Source organism: Triticum urartu, chromosome 4 (genome assembly GCF_003073215.2).
Source record: "Triticum urartu cultivar G1812 chromosome 4, Tu2.1, whole genome shotgun sequence".
NCBI lineage: Eukaryota > Viridiplantae > Streptophyta > Magnoliopsida > Poales > Poaceae > Triticum > Triticum urartu.
This window is the reverse complement of record NC_053025.1, coordinates 617,179,615-617,194,458: the sequence shown is the minus strand read 5'-3', so window position 1 is coordinate 617,194,458 and position 14,844 is coordinate 617,179,615. Positions and strand designations below refer to the sequence as shown.

The 14,844-nt window shown below is 46.9% G+C and overlaps 1 protein-coding gene across 1 annotated transcript; it reads right to left on the bottom strand.

Moving 5' to 3' along the window:
* Positions 1–4,758: 4,758 nt before the first annotated feature.
* On the bottom strand, positions 4,759–13,629 carry LOC125553260 (cysteine-rich receptor-like protein kinase 44). The gene is made up of 7 exons (XM_048717067.1): positions 12,726–13,629; positions 11,559–11,687; positions 6,547–6,659; positions 6,216–6,420; positions 5,886–6,123; positions 5,584–5,737; positions 4,759–5,498 (listed from the first exon to the last, which is right to left on the bottom strand). The coding sequence occupies exons 1-7, from the start codon at positions 13,555–13,557 to the stop codon at positions 5,151–5,153; spliced, it is 2,019 nt and encodes a 672-aa protein (XP_048573024.1). The 5' UTR covers positions 13,558–13,629; the 3' UTR covers positions 4,759–5,150.
* Positions 13,630–14,844: the final 1,215 nt, after the last annotated feature.

Below are 14,844 nucleotides of genomic sequence, written 5' to 3'. Positions count from 1 at the left end.
GGAAAGGCGGGAGAGGAGCGGTGATGGGTCAGAGCTCAGAGGTGGGCGCTCCGGAATATATGCTGCCTGCTGGAAGAGCTAGCTTAGCTATACATCAAAGGAGGATTACATGAGAGAATCAATTGATCATAGGTGGTGCGCTGCGCACTGATTAAAGATGGAAAAATTCCTTCCACCTCACAACTATAGAGCTAGCTTCTGAATCATTTTTATTCGCCAAAAAAAAAGCTTCTGAATCATTTGTTGGGTGGATTTGGAAATTATTATTTCTAAGTCCAACGCACTCCTGATCAAGCGTTTAGTTTATCCAACCGGTTGTGTCATGGGTATAGTTGCACATTTTTGAAGTGGGAATAATTAATTTTCTTTTAGGTTTGTCTAGATATGCCCTAGTTGTTGCACATTTAAATGCCTCAATCAAACATAAGAAATGAAAAAAAAAAGAAAATACTCACACGAATCTTCGCGTAAGATCAATGACTTACGACTTAGATATGCAATACTTATGGCGCATCTAGATGTGCTTTAGCAAAACTGTTTTCTTTCTTAACTCGCAAGAAATATATGTATACTACCTTTTCAGGCCGACTAATGGGCCTTTCCTAGTTTTCTTCTTGAAGAAAAGCTTAGCATTGAGAATCCGCAGGCGTCATGGGGGATGGTTTTATTTTCAGTCCCCAACCATAATCAACATGAATCCCGTACCTACAGAACCATGGCACATGTAAGAGGGGTGTAGATCTTCACCATGGTGGTGGCCAAATTCTTTTTATCAAACTTTAGCACGATTTGATTTCGTTCTGAAATCTTTTTCAGATTTGATCTTTTTTCTATCATCATTGTCTTTTACGATAAGTTTACACTGCCTACCGCCTAGATCAATGACGGTAGGCTTTGGTCAACATTTAAACGGACGTTTGTTGACTTCGCGAAGCCTACCGCCATAGCCGGCGACGGTAGCCTGTTTTAGCTTACCGCCAATGACAGTGACGGCAGGCTTCCATCGTGCTGTGTGTCGTTGCATGCCATCGTGCAAGTGTGTCGTTGCATGCATGCATCTTTATAGGGAGACCATGCTTCACTCACACCACTTGCTGTTGATATGCATGCATGTTCGTAAGCACCCAGGTAAGTAGCCCCAGTACGTAAGCACTAATGCATGCATATAGACTACATATTTGAATACATACATCGGCCGGCCGCACATGCATATACTCCCTCTATTTTAAAATATAGTACTTCCCATGCTTCAACTTTAACTATAAATTTAATTAACGAGACCGATTACAATGGGAGCAAAAATTATACTAGTGAATAATTTTTTTCTTCCGTCGTAGCCGGTCTTATTGGTTAAATTTATGGTTAAAATTGGACTTTGGGAAGCACGAGCACACTATATTCTGAAATGAAGGGAGTATATCCGAATACCCATGTAGCTATAGAGCCAGCCAATGAGATGAGTACCAGATATAGATCTGAGTTTAAACGTTAAACTAAGTATACTTATCATATATTAGCTTGCATGTAATTATTTCATAAATTATTGTTTATCTCAAAATAGATAGTAATCACAAGAATGGTTTTTTCGAGAGTATGCCTAGGCATTGTCCGCAGCGAGTGCTACTTTTCTTGTAATCACAAGGATAGTCATTTGGATAATTAGTCGGACTGACAGCCAGGTCCCACATGAAATCACCCGGAACCCAACGGTCCGACGCGTCTCCTCCAATGGACCGATGGCGCCACGTGTTGGCGCTCTGGTGCCTGTGCAAGGCCCCTAGCCCAGCTATTTAAGGCGAGCGCTGGCACCGAAACCCTATCCATCCACATTTCTCCTCTCCCGTCCACCTCTATATTTCACTCGCCATCACTCGCCGTCCGCCACCACAATCAAGTAGTCACGCCACCACGCCGACGGGTTAGGAGCTACCCTTATCTAGCGTCGGAGCGTCGGTTGTAGCTCCTTGATCAGATCCAAGTAATGTGCAAAGTCTGGATCACCGTGGGCTTACCTTCAGACGCGGCGGATCCGGAGGAAGAGGGGGACACTGTCCGCGAACGCGCCTGGTCGCGTCCGCGGGCGTTTGTGGGGCCGGATTTGGTGTTCGCGTCTGCATGCACTAGTTGATTTATTGATCAGCGTGCATGTACATGCATGTCAAAGGTGTTTACTTTTTCACAATAGCTGCATGTCAATCGCCTGAATTTCGAATTTGGGTTAATCGATTTTGGTTGAAGAAAGAAATTGAGGGGAGGAAGAAGCTCGTTGGGCAAGCTACCACATTATCTATCCTAGGGTTGAGGGTGGGGCGGTGGTGGACGGCGGTAGTGGGGGGCTGTGGTGTCGTGCTTCGCCGAAGAAAAAACTCGGTGTGTGTGTGGGAGGGGGGGGTTAGAGGGATGGCAGAGGGCGGCGGAAGACCGGGGGGTGGTTTCTGGGAGGGCTGGGCGGCGCTGGTGGTGGCCGGCGGTTCGGTCGGTGGAACGCTGGGAGGAGGAGGAAGAAGGAGGGCTACGAGCTGTTAGATCTCCATCCGACGTCCAGAATGAATTGACCAACCTAATTTGAAAAATCAGTCGAGCTACCGATAGCCACTCCCACTTTTTACTAAGTTTGAGTTGCTTAGCACATGTGTCAAAGGTGTGTACTCACTCCCGCCGTCGCCCCCACAGTTGCCCCATGAGTCGCCTCCATGCCCCCCCTCCCACAGTCGCCCCCAGAGTCGGCGGAGGGATAGGCTCGACGGTCCAGTACATCATGCGAGTGAAGGGCCTGTTCTTTCGGAGGGTCAAATTCCTGATTGGCAATGGGATGTCAACAAGGTTTTGGGAGGATACGTGGTTAGGAGAGACGCCCCCTGGCCGTACAATATCCCACCTTGTATAACATTGTGCAACGTAAGGAGGGTTACGTAGGCACAATTTTACATACGATCCCCTTAAATATTCAATTCAGACGAGCTCTAGTTGGTGAGCGATGGAATGCATGGATGCACCTGGTTTGGAGATTGATAGATGTTCAACTCTCCGACCAACCGGACTCCACACAATGGAAACTAGCTAAGAATGGGATTTTTACGGTAAAATCTTTCTATTTGGATTTGATTAATTCTGGCCCAGTCTTGAGATCGTTGCATATTTGGAAGATTAAGTTTCCTTTGCGCATTAAAATCTTTATGTGGTTTGTCCACAAATAAGAAATTCTTACAAAGGACAACTTAATCAAGAGGCAATGGGTAGGTAGTCCACGATGTTGCTTTTGTGATCATGACGAAACAATACAACATTTATTTCTTGAATGCCCACTAGCCAAATTGCTTTGGAGAACGATTCATATAGCCTTCAACATTACTCCTCCAGTTGACATTGCATCGTTGTTTGGAATGTGGTTAACTGGGGTCGAACAGACTACGGTGGCTCGTATTCGGATTGGAATATGTCCGCTCTTGTGAGCTGTAATACTTTGACGACTTTGTGATACTTTGTGATCTCTTAATAAGATGGCTGCATGCATCATTATGATGCAGAAGCCGGGGGTAAGCCTCCATTTAAAAAAAATACATCAAGATGATGGAGTGCTATGTATGAACATGAATGCATGCAATGAGACACACTTGCAATCGAATAGAAGCGTACCGCCACTGTGGCTGGCGGTACGCTACAACTAGCTACCGCCACCAGCTATGGCGGTAGGCTTCGCGCAGTCAGCAAACAGTTGTTTAAACGTTGATCAAAACCTACCGTCAAAGTCAATGGCGGTAGGCAGTGTAAACCTACCGCCAAAGACGGCGGCGATAGAAAAAAGGTCAGGTTCAAAAAAGATTTTAAAACAGGGTCAAGTCGTATTAAAGTTTGACAAAAGGGTCAGAGCAGTGAATATGGCTCATGGTGGTGGGAGCACACAAGAGGATGATGAAGGAAACACGGGAGACGGGGATCTTCTCCTCTTGTCCTTCTCATCTTGCTCTTATTCATGTCTCCTCTTCTTTTTCTTCCTCAAACTCAGGTCTAGTCTGCATTAGGAGGTGGGGGGGAGGACAAGCAAGGGCATCGCAAATGAGGGAAATGGAGTAGGTGAGGCGTTGGTGGGGGCTGCTCGTGAGAGGGAGTGCTGCAAGGGTCCCATTGCATGGAAGATAGACAAGGGATGGAGGTGCTTAGGCCATGTAGGGGAGCACGGTGTGAGGAGGAAGAAGGGAGTGAGGACACGATGTGGGAGGAAGGGGGTTGCTATGGGGTTATCCAAACCAGGCCACCAATTCATTTCAATTAAAACATTTTTGGAGTACCAAATAAATCTAGCCACTGAATTAGAATAAACCATGGAAGATGCTTCCGGAGTGCGATTCGCGAAAATGAGTAGTGAATTTTGACTAGCTCAACAAGCCTGGCGGAGCCATGGTCTCAGATCTTTCGAGAAGAAGCTTTGTTTTGAAATGTTACATGAAGGTGACTACGACAGGGGGAATGACGAAGCCGTGGAATCAATTTCACGGTACCGTGTTTGATATGAATAAAAGAGTACTCCAAGATTCAATGCCTCTCAGAGTTGCCCCCACGGCCGTCTCTGATTTGAAAATCAATAAGGGCAAATAAAATGGCCGTCAGTGGCGATGAGAAGAACCGTTGATGTATGAGAACACCTGTTAAAATTACAGGGTGTTACATCGTCTTACTCATGGGGCAATTGTGGATTTGAATCTTCAACCTTGCTCGGATATCAAATAAAAAATATCACAAACACGCGCACGCAAAAGGTTTGCCAAAGAGACCTGACATGCATTGTTTTCTTTATTTACAATCTCTCGAATACCAAGACGTTACAATACTCACGCACCTCCCCATGCTTATATACACAGGCAGCCGATAGAAACAACCTGGGCCTACACAGACATGACAACCGGTCTCAGCTTGCTCCATATGATATGCAAGCCAACAATAATCACTCGGCTACCTTGATCACTTTTAGCTTAAACATTATTGAATACGACTAGTATCACTAGACCCACGTATGTATCTATCGACTCACTCTTGATCAGCTAGCTAAAGAAGCATGAACGAGCATCTTGTACATTTCCGGACATGACTAAAGGCAATTATTTTTAACAGTTGGTATTCGCCTTACTGATGCAAACTTGTTTGAAATCATCCTACCTAGGCTCGACATCAGAAATCGTCACGTCATTGCCTGAAACGGGGGTAGGCAGTTGTTGGCTGGTGATAGCACCCCGGCTGCTTTGGTAACTGAGCGTGGGGTTGCTGACTCCAGGTTGTGTGAAGCAGAACGCTGGCCTGGTCGGAGTCCGCATAGTCATGGACATGGAGGGGCTGTCGAGCATGAGGACGACCTCCCACGCGGCCGGCCTGGCGCTGGGATCCTCCTGGAGACACAGCAGCCCGATCTGCACGCACTTTAGCACATCGTTCTTGGGGTAACCTCTGCCCAGGGAAGGATCCACCACCTCTTCCATCGAGCCTGCGCTCCACGCTTCCCATACCTGTACGTAAAAGATAAATAAGTAGCAGCTAGTCGGCAAGTTATCTCCACAAATGAGTGAGGTACATTATGTGTGCGGATCTTACCTGGCTGAGCAGAGATCTGGAGGCAGTATCATCGTCGAGTGATGCATTGTTCCTCCTACCAGTCACAATCTCTACAACTACGACTCCGAAGCTATACATGTCTGACTTGGTAGAGACTTGGCCGTGGTACGCATATTCCGGAGCCATGTATCCGCTGCATGAATTAGTTCCAAAATAAGCACTCTTGCTCAGTGTTGCATTTACCATTTGATATCGTATCACTCAAACGGTCATCTTCCGTTAATTTGGCTAGAACAGTGTGCATTTGCAGAGGAAGTACGTACACAGAAGCAAAGACTTACAGTGTACCAACAGCACGTTTTGTTACATCCATCGATTGATCTCCACCGAAAGCCCTAGAAAGACCAAAATCTGAGATCTTGGGGTTCATATCCAGGTCCAGTAAGACGTTGCTTGGCTTCAGGTCACGGTGGATGACTTTTAGACGAGACTCCTGGTGGAGATACAGTAGACCTCGAGCAATCCCAGAGATGATCATGCTTCTTTTCATCCAATCGAGTTGGTGTGCCTTCTCCGAATCTGCGACACACATGCACCACTCAAACTAAAAACAGCAGAATAGCAGACTAGTGGTGTACTAAAGTTTTGACAAGATGAGATGGGAGAATTACTGAAAATAATCGTGTCTAGGCTTCCATTAGGCATATATTCGTACACCAGCAGTTTCTCTTGCAAGCAAACACCGAGAAGCTGCACCAGATTCTTGTGCTTAAGTTTGTTAGCTAGCACTAGCTCATTTTTCAGCTCACCAAACCCTTGAACAGAGTCCTTTGACAACCTTTTGACGGCTATTTTCATTCCGTCCTGCATTTCCCCCTATGTAGACAGTAGAGGCAAGTTTGCTCTTGGATTAAATTAAATAATTCACCAAATATTGTCTCTGGTACATTTAGTATAGATTTGTATTCTCATGTAATATTCATACCAAAGCACAATACATACCTTAAAAACCTCTCCGAATCCTCCCTCTCCCAGTTTGTTGTTTATAGAAAAATTGGATGTGGCAACCCTCAACACTTGGAGACTAATATAGTTCAAGCCCTCTCCTGCATTATCTGCAATAAGAAACATGCGATTTAGCTATACCTTACCTTGAGTTTATCTGTATACAAGAGACAAAAAAGAAGGATCTTATTGATTCCTGGCTGGCTACAGTTATTTGGTTCTGGCAGCCTTCTGATGGGGCTTTTGGATGTTCACTTATGGGTGTTAGACATGATCTGTTCCAGGTAGATACATGTATGGCCGAGAGGTTTATGACTAGAATGGTCATAATGAACAAGTGATCAGGATTCAAGTGAATCCTAATCAATGTGTACGGGGATGAGTTTTAAAGAGCTTGTGATGTCATGTCCGAGCTACACATGGTCTAATAACCAGATGGACCCTCTGTTTGTTAAATTACATACAATTTTGGTTAGCCCCTCCTGGGAGCAAAGGTTTCCTTTGGTTACTGTCAGAATCCTGGTTAGAGGGGTTTCTAACCATGCTGCTCTTCTTTTACATACTGTGATAATACTGTTGCGATAAATGCATCTTTTAGGTTTGAATTAAGCTGGTGGACTATGAAAGATCTCTCCGATATAGTTAACAATGCCTGGTCGTCTATTGTTCGCTCGCAGAGGCAGTACCTTGCATTGACTATGAAACCTTTCAAGACAAGCCTCAAGGGCTAGAATCTTAATGGTGAGGAGGCTTATAGGAGGGATAGAGAATGCATTACTAATTGGCTGGATGTTGTGGATAAGAAATGTGAGCTTTTTGGTGCCTTAGAATCTGACTATGGCTTAAGAGATAAACTGGAAAATGACTGAAATAAAATTCTTAGGGAGGAGGAATTTAAATGGTACTAACAGTATAAAGAGAGAGATATAAGACATGGAGATAGTAATTCTAAGTATTTTATGATTAATGCTAGTGGTACAAAATGTAAGAATAAGATTTTTCAGATTCAATCAAGATGAGCGCATCATTCAAGGAGGCGAACAACTCATCAAATATGCTACTACCTTTTATAAGAAGCTTTTTGGAAGGACGATCTTCTTCCTTTCTCTCTTATTATTCCTTTGCCCGGTTGCCTTTCCGATGTAGATAACAGTAGGTTGAATGACAAGTTTACACATGACGAGATTAAAACTGCAGTTTCCCCACGAGTCACAATAGAGCAGTGAGCTAGATGGCATGCTTGTTGAGTTTTACCTAATCTTTTGGCGTCTTGTCTCTGGTGATTTTCTTAAAATTTTCCAGGATTTTTATGATCGCGTTATTGACATTTCTAGACTAAACTATGATATAGTAACTCTGACCGCTAAAGGTCAAGGGGCTGATAAAACAGATGTATAGGCCCATCTTCATCCTTAATGTTCGATTTAAAATTGTTACTGAAGTTCTCAATAGTAGAGCCATGTTGACTGTAGACAAGAGTGTTCACAAAGCTCAATCTGCTTTTACCAAAGGTCAGTTTATGTTAGATAATGTAGTTGTTTTACATGAGACTTTATATTCATTGCATACTCTGCTGCCCTTTTTAAACTAGATTTCGAGAAAGCATACAATAAATTCATTTTGGAATTTGTGCATGATGCGTTAAGCATGAAAGGATTCCTGGTTAAATTTGTACGGTGGCCTAATTGTTTTTTTAGCGATGGTAAAGCAACTATTACCTTGAATGACATGTCAGGCTCTTAGTTTGTTACTAGGAAAGGCTTGAGGCAGGGGGAGTCCTTTCCCCACTCTCCTCTTTAATTTAACTATTGATGTTATTGCTTCCTTGGTATAACCGAGGTTTCACCATTCTACAATACGCAGACGATACCATCTTTTATTTGGAAGATGACCTTGAAGGTTATCTTATATGTTTATGAGCATTGAACATGGCTAAAATTAAGTTCTGAAGAGCAAGATCCACTGTTTTAGCGATGCGTTGCTGGAATAGAATGATTATGCTCAAATTTTTACTTACATAGTAGGTGATTTTTCCTTTTAGATATTTAGGGATTTCTCTACATTTTCAAAAGTTATGTAATCTTGATTGGGAGCCACCTGAGGACAAATATGAAAAATGGCAGCTTCATGGCAAGGGATCTTTCACTCCATGGGGCCTCGTTTATTCTCTGTGATACTTGTGTCAGTAATATTCCTATTCTCTTATTGTCCCTTTTTCGTTGGCCTAGAGGTGTTGGTAAGAGACTTGATTTCTTTCGTGCTTGTATAGTTTGTTGGCAAGAGAAGGATGGAGTGTAAAAGTATCGGTTGGTTATCTGGTTGGATGTTTGTCGTCCTAGAGATCGAGGGGGTTGGGAGTTACTAATCTTGAAGCTAGAAATAGTAGTCTCCTGTGTCAATGGAATGTGGTTTCTGGGGCATTGGGTAACCTCATTTTTTTTAGAAAAGGAGGATGACCCCTGGCCTCTGCATCTGGAAGATGCATGCGGTCATTTTATTGATTATTCTCGAGGACCTTACAAAGTAGTATAATAACACTATGCCTAAATCCATCATCTTGATAACATTTGCCGCTACTCCTATCCATATGATGAAGGGGTGCAAGCTGGGCCACAAACCCAGACCTCTCACCTAAGCCTAACATCTAAAGCCGGAGGCCCCAACCCAGCCATCTACCGGGTTCGGGGCACAAACCGGTCTGACGCACTCACATGTGTCGTCGCCGTCATCTTCCACTAGTCCATCTTCAGAGCAGATTGAGGTGTCAACCTTAGCAGGTCCTTCGCCATCGATGCTACCACGACGCCAAACGACGACCTCCACCTACGCAAGCCTTGGAAGGTCTTCCGCCATGGACGCCACCACGACGCCAAACGACGACCTCCACCTACGCGAGTCCATCTCTAAGCAACAGACGTAGATCCATGCTAGGATAGGTCCGCGCCACCACCGTCACCCACCACCCACAAGCGCCACCCAACCCCAAGGTTCCTAAAGCGGCGCCTTCAAGGAGGTAACGACGCTGTGAGTGCCGCCGCCGCCCAATAAAGTTAGGGCTTTCACTCGGGAGACCTAGGGGAAGGGGAAGTGAGGAGATCAGTCCATACCGACGCCTCCAAGGAGGGGAACGGCGCCCTAGATGTCATTGTCGGCGCGGCCGGGCATGGCCGGCCAGGGTTTTCGCCCGAATAGATCCCCGCCACCACCAGCGCCTCCTGTACAGAACCGGCGACCACGGGAAGCGCGGCCCGACCAGGCTGGCCCGCACGCCGAACAGGGGAGGAGGGGAGGCGCCAGATCGCGCGCACCGACCGCCGCAGAAGCCGCCGCCAGCCACCAACGACCACCGGGATCCCGCCACCCACACGGCCAGGACGCCAGATCCACCGCCCACACGGCTGCTCACCGGAGCTTGCCGTGCCTCGCCAAAAGGAGCCGCCGCTCCAGATCTGAGACTCCCCACGGAGAGGCAGGGCAGCCGAGACCCCGCCGCCACCATCCTTGGCGCCCCGGGCTTGCCCGGTGGCGGCCTCAGGCGGCGGCGAGGAGGTGGGACGAGGTGGGGAGGGTGCCGAGGCAGTGCGGCTAGGGTTCCCCCGCCGCCGCCGGGGGAGGCGACGCGGGGGTTAGAAACCATATACTGTACTTGAGGTATAGTCAACGCCCACATCCTTCTTTGGTCTCTATCAAAATTGGCTGCCGACCTATACTAGCAAAGAGTAGAGCCGTTGTATCTATTGGTTCTGGCGCTTTATTATGGACTGTTTGCAAAACAAGGAATATATCCTATTTTTTCCATATGCGTCCTGCTCAACCTACTAATGTAGTTTTCTACTTTGTGTGCACTACTGGACTCGTAAATTATGCCTTAAGGAAGCAGCTGAAAGGCTCACCTAAGTAGCATATGATATCTTCAAAAGGGCACATGGCTGGGGACGTAAATATCAAAGACTGTGCCAATGATGCCTGCTTAGCCTCTGTTTGTCCTGGATTTGAGCCAATTTGCTTATAATCTCTAGATGTTTACCAGATTGCCGGTTACTGAAGTGCTATGGTTGCATTTCTTAGATGTGGTCCAAATGCCTAGGAATGTAGCTATTTTTCCTTCCCTGACACGCTAAAATAACTTTACAGCGCAATTTTAGTAACTTTAGCGCTCCGTGGTCGATTCAGTCCAGCAGACGCACAAAAAGATAACGCGTAGCGAATGGCGCGCAGCGGTCCAGCAGATGCACTAAAAAAATAAAGTGTCACAAATATATCACAAACAGGTCCCTAACATTTATAGATAAATCCATCTGACCAAAACAAAAACGCAATTAGCTCCCCAATTGTTGGATCGTTGAAATCGCCGGCCACCGTACGCGAGCTAGCTTGATGCACAAACACGAGCTAGCTAGCTTGGCTTCCCTATCAGCTGGCTTGCAATCGATCGGAAACCACAAGCTCCGCATGCAACGCTAGCCTTCGGCCACAGGGAGGCTGCGAACAGAGAGGCAACGGCGGCTCCCGGCCGGCGAACTCGAGGCGGCAAGCTCCAGCCGGCGAGCAGAAGGGCAGTGGCGGCTCCGCCCCATGCCGGGAAGAGCAGATGACGAGCACACAGAGGAGTGGCGGCGACCGGCGGCCGGCGGCGGCGAGCTGCAGGAAATGGCAGAACGAGCAGAGGGAGCGAAGCGGAGCGGAGCAGCTGGTCTTCGCGCGTCATTGTCCAGCGCGCTGTATGCCGTGCGGCAAATATCCCGCGTGTGATGCAGAAATTCCCAGCGCGCCGGTTGGATTTTACAGCTTGTTGGCTTTTGCAGCGTCTGCTGGAGATGCTCCGTGTGCTAAATTAGCGATTTTTACAGCGCGGACTACTTTTAGCACCTCTGTTGGAGATGCTCTCATGACTCTATTTTCATATAAAAATGGGGGCCATGTTGCCCCTATGATCGAAAAAAAAACTATTTCTCGCCTTCTCTTGTTCCGTATGACCCATGTGCTCTTCTGTAGGAATTATTACATACCTTGTTGTTCCTTGTCTGCCTTGATCCTTTTCCTCTGCCGACGAACACAAGCAAGCACAACGACTAGGACAAATAGTGTCCCAACAGAAATGGCGACAGCAAGGATGACATGCTGTAATCTTGTGTTTCCTGCATGTTTTTAAGAAATTTATCACCATCAGCATTGGTCATTGCACAAGACAATTAGTCGATCATTAACAACTGAACTGCCGTGCACTAGCTTCCGTCATGAGAGCCAGAAATGGCAGCAAGGGCAATAGCAGCAGGGGCGTCCGCATGTGTTCTTGTGGGTCGCAAGGTTGCGCAACATGAATCATTTGGGGGCATAACTGAAAGCTAGCTTGTATGAGGTTAAACGCGGCTTGCTAGATATATAGTTTTTTGGCCGGTACTGAGCGTCCCTCACAAAGGACAGCCAAATAAACTCTGTCTATTCTTAAATTTTTTCATGATAAATATCCTAAAAAAGAATTTACACGATAAAACCTGATTTTTTTTGTTTTTAGAATTTACACGATTTGTAGAAAAGTAAAAAGGGAGACGATATTTCTTATGATAGGCAAGCATGTCATCTCATCATGTAACATGCATGAAAAAAAACCCACGTAACCTGTAACCATGCATTGGAAAAATTCCACCTTAACACCCAAATATGCATGACAATTTCCATTCTAATAAGTTATTTATAATTAGTAAATATTTTGTAACTATACAATAATCAAACAAAACAAGTCATATGTATTATCAATTGTTTTTACTTCTAATATTAATGTTTCATGCAATTGAATCCAATTAAACTATATTGCAAAAGATTCCGGCAATAACGTGTAGGGCATCCTCTAGTTCTAGAGACACTACATCCCACTAGATATTCCTGGTTCTTATGAATTGGTTTGCTGCAGATTAAGGTTGTGTCAGAGACATATTTTAGGGTAACGCATAGCCAAATAAACGTGTACCGAAAAAATAAATCCAATAGGCCTGTGGTCTCTTCTAAAGGAGAGGTGGGGGAGAGGGAAAGCTAGAATTTTGACGAAGACATCATGGCCCCTGCCCTGGCACACAGGGCACCTTCATTTTGGGTGAATTCAAACACCCCTGCAGTCCTGCACACACGGCGAAAAATACGGAGGATGAGGTTAGGCAATGATGGTCCGGGTTACTCACGGCGTGTTTCGTCGGGGGATCCCGGTGTTGGAGCAGCCGGAGGCGGAGCATCGAGCGCCAGGTCGTAGAAGGTATATATTTGAATCCGAAGCAAGCAGTTGAAGTTTCGCGCCACCCCTCCCTGATATCCGTAGCAGCACGTCGGCAGCACTGGTACCAAGGACTGCAGGCACCAGTCGCACTGCGAGGCGCTGAGGTCCCTCATGCACTGCACGAGACCGTACATCGTCCCTTTGGGATCGCTTGGTGCGTACACCGCCTCCCCGGTGGCGAACATCGCCGAGGTGTTGCCTCCTTCGCTGGCCGCCCGCGCCACCAGGCGCTTCATCAGCACGTTGTACGTCTGGTCGAAGCTTTCTGGGTCGGACACTGTGAGGACGTCGTACAGCGCGTTAAGCGAGCGCTTCTCGTAGTAGAGGTTGATCGTGTCGTTGGTGTCGGCGAAGGTGATGTAGGCCTTGTCGTAATAGGCTGCCGCGCTCCGGTTTGACGCGCACCTGCCGCGTAAGTCGATGACGCTTGCTTGCATGTCAGCGAGGCACTGAGACGGCGTGGTATCGCCGCGGCAGAGGCCGCGGACGAAGGCACGGTCGCGGCCGGTGCCCAAGGAGAGGGAGGCGAAGCCCGTTGGCGCTACGGCCTGGGGGAGGGCGTTCAGGAGCGTGAGGACGTTGGTGCGGAACGCGCTGCTGTTGGTAGTGTTGGACGTTGGTGGCGCTGGTGCTGCGGCGGAAGAAGGACGGGGGTCTATGCATACCCCCTGGGAAGCTGCTTTGCTTGCTGCGAGAAGGAGGAGCACGAGGGCCAGCGCACGGGATGGCATGGTCGGCATGGCAATGGCTAATGGCTGTGTTCTGACTTCTAAGTGCCGCGTGAATGGCGGGTCTGGTCACTCGTGATATTTGTAGGCAGTTCGATGGGTAGCCAACGTAGGACACTTGGGGCGATGATACTACACACACGTGCAAAACAGACGGACTTTCACAGACCCTGCCGCCTGGCCTTCACTAATTGGCCCCCCTGATTTTAAGTGGTGGGCCCGTCTCACTCTATCAAATCTAAGCCAATCATATCCTAACCATCCCGTAAAACCAAGTAAACCCTCCGTGTGTTTGGTTTGTATTATGGAGTGGAACGTAACGGGTCTGTGCCATGACTAGGCCTCGTTCTTGTGTTTAGTAGCAACCGAGGACAGGAGCCCACCCATTCCCCCGAGCGGCATATTCCCTTGAGATGCGGAATGTGCTCGTACCTCCGAATCGAAGGAATTACACGAAACGCCTCGCTCTCCCACCTTTCCTTCCCCGACTCTCTCACCCCGCGACCCCTTCCCATCTGCGCCGCCAGTCCATCTCGATCCGTCCCCTCGTCTCTCCCTCACGAACGGCATATATCTTCATTACCTAATATGTATTATAATTATAGATGTAAAATGATACATGTGATATGTAATCTCATCATTCATGTGTCAAATGGTGAGTTGAATCAAATTCATTACATTTGGTCTCTCTAAGCAAACATCAAAATAGAACCGTTCCATTCCACAAAATTTCTCTACCAAACACATGAACGAAACCGACCAATTCTAGTGAAATAGAATGTCATGGAACCATGACATTTCATTCCATTTTGTTCCCGAACCAAACACACCCTTGAATGCCTTTGGTCCTTCCGCTGAGTAAATATACGAGAGCGAACTAGCCAATGTGGGACACTCAAACCGTGTCCGGCTTTTTTTTTTTGAATTTTCAGGAGTTCCTACGGGCGTAGACCGCACATGCACAAACGTGCCCGTGGGGAAGGATGTGCTCTCTTGTGGCACACACCGCTCATCCGGCTAACGAGTGTGACTTAATGTTTGGCCTTCTGCGGAGAAAAATCTTCCAAGACCAGACCATCACAAAAAAGTTTCAAATAGCAAACTACGATAAATAATTAAATATACAAAGTCTTACAAGACTGGACTGGCCGATGTGGGACAGTAGTACGTGTGGTTGGGGCAGCTACACGGTGCGTCACCTTATGGCTAAGGAGCGTGACTTCCTTTGGCCTTCTGTGAAAGAAACTCGTATAGAGACTGGACTAACGACCGTGACTTATTCTGTGACCTTTGGCCTAT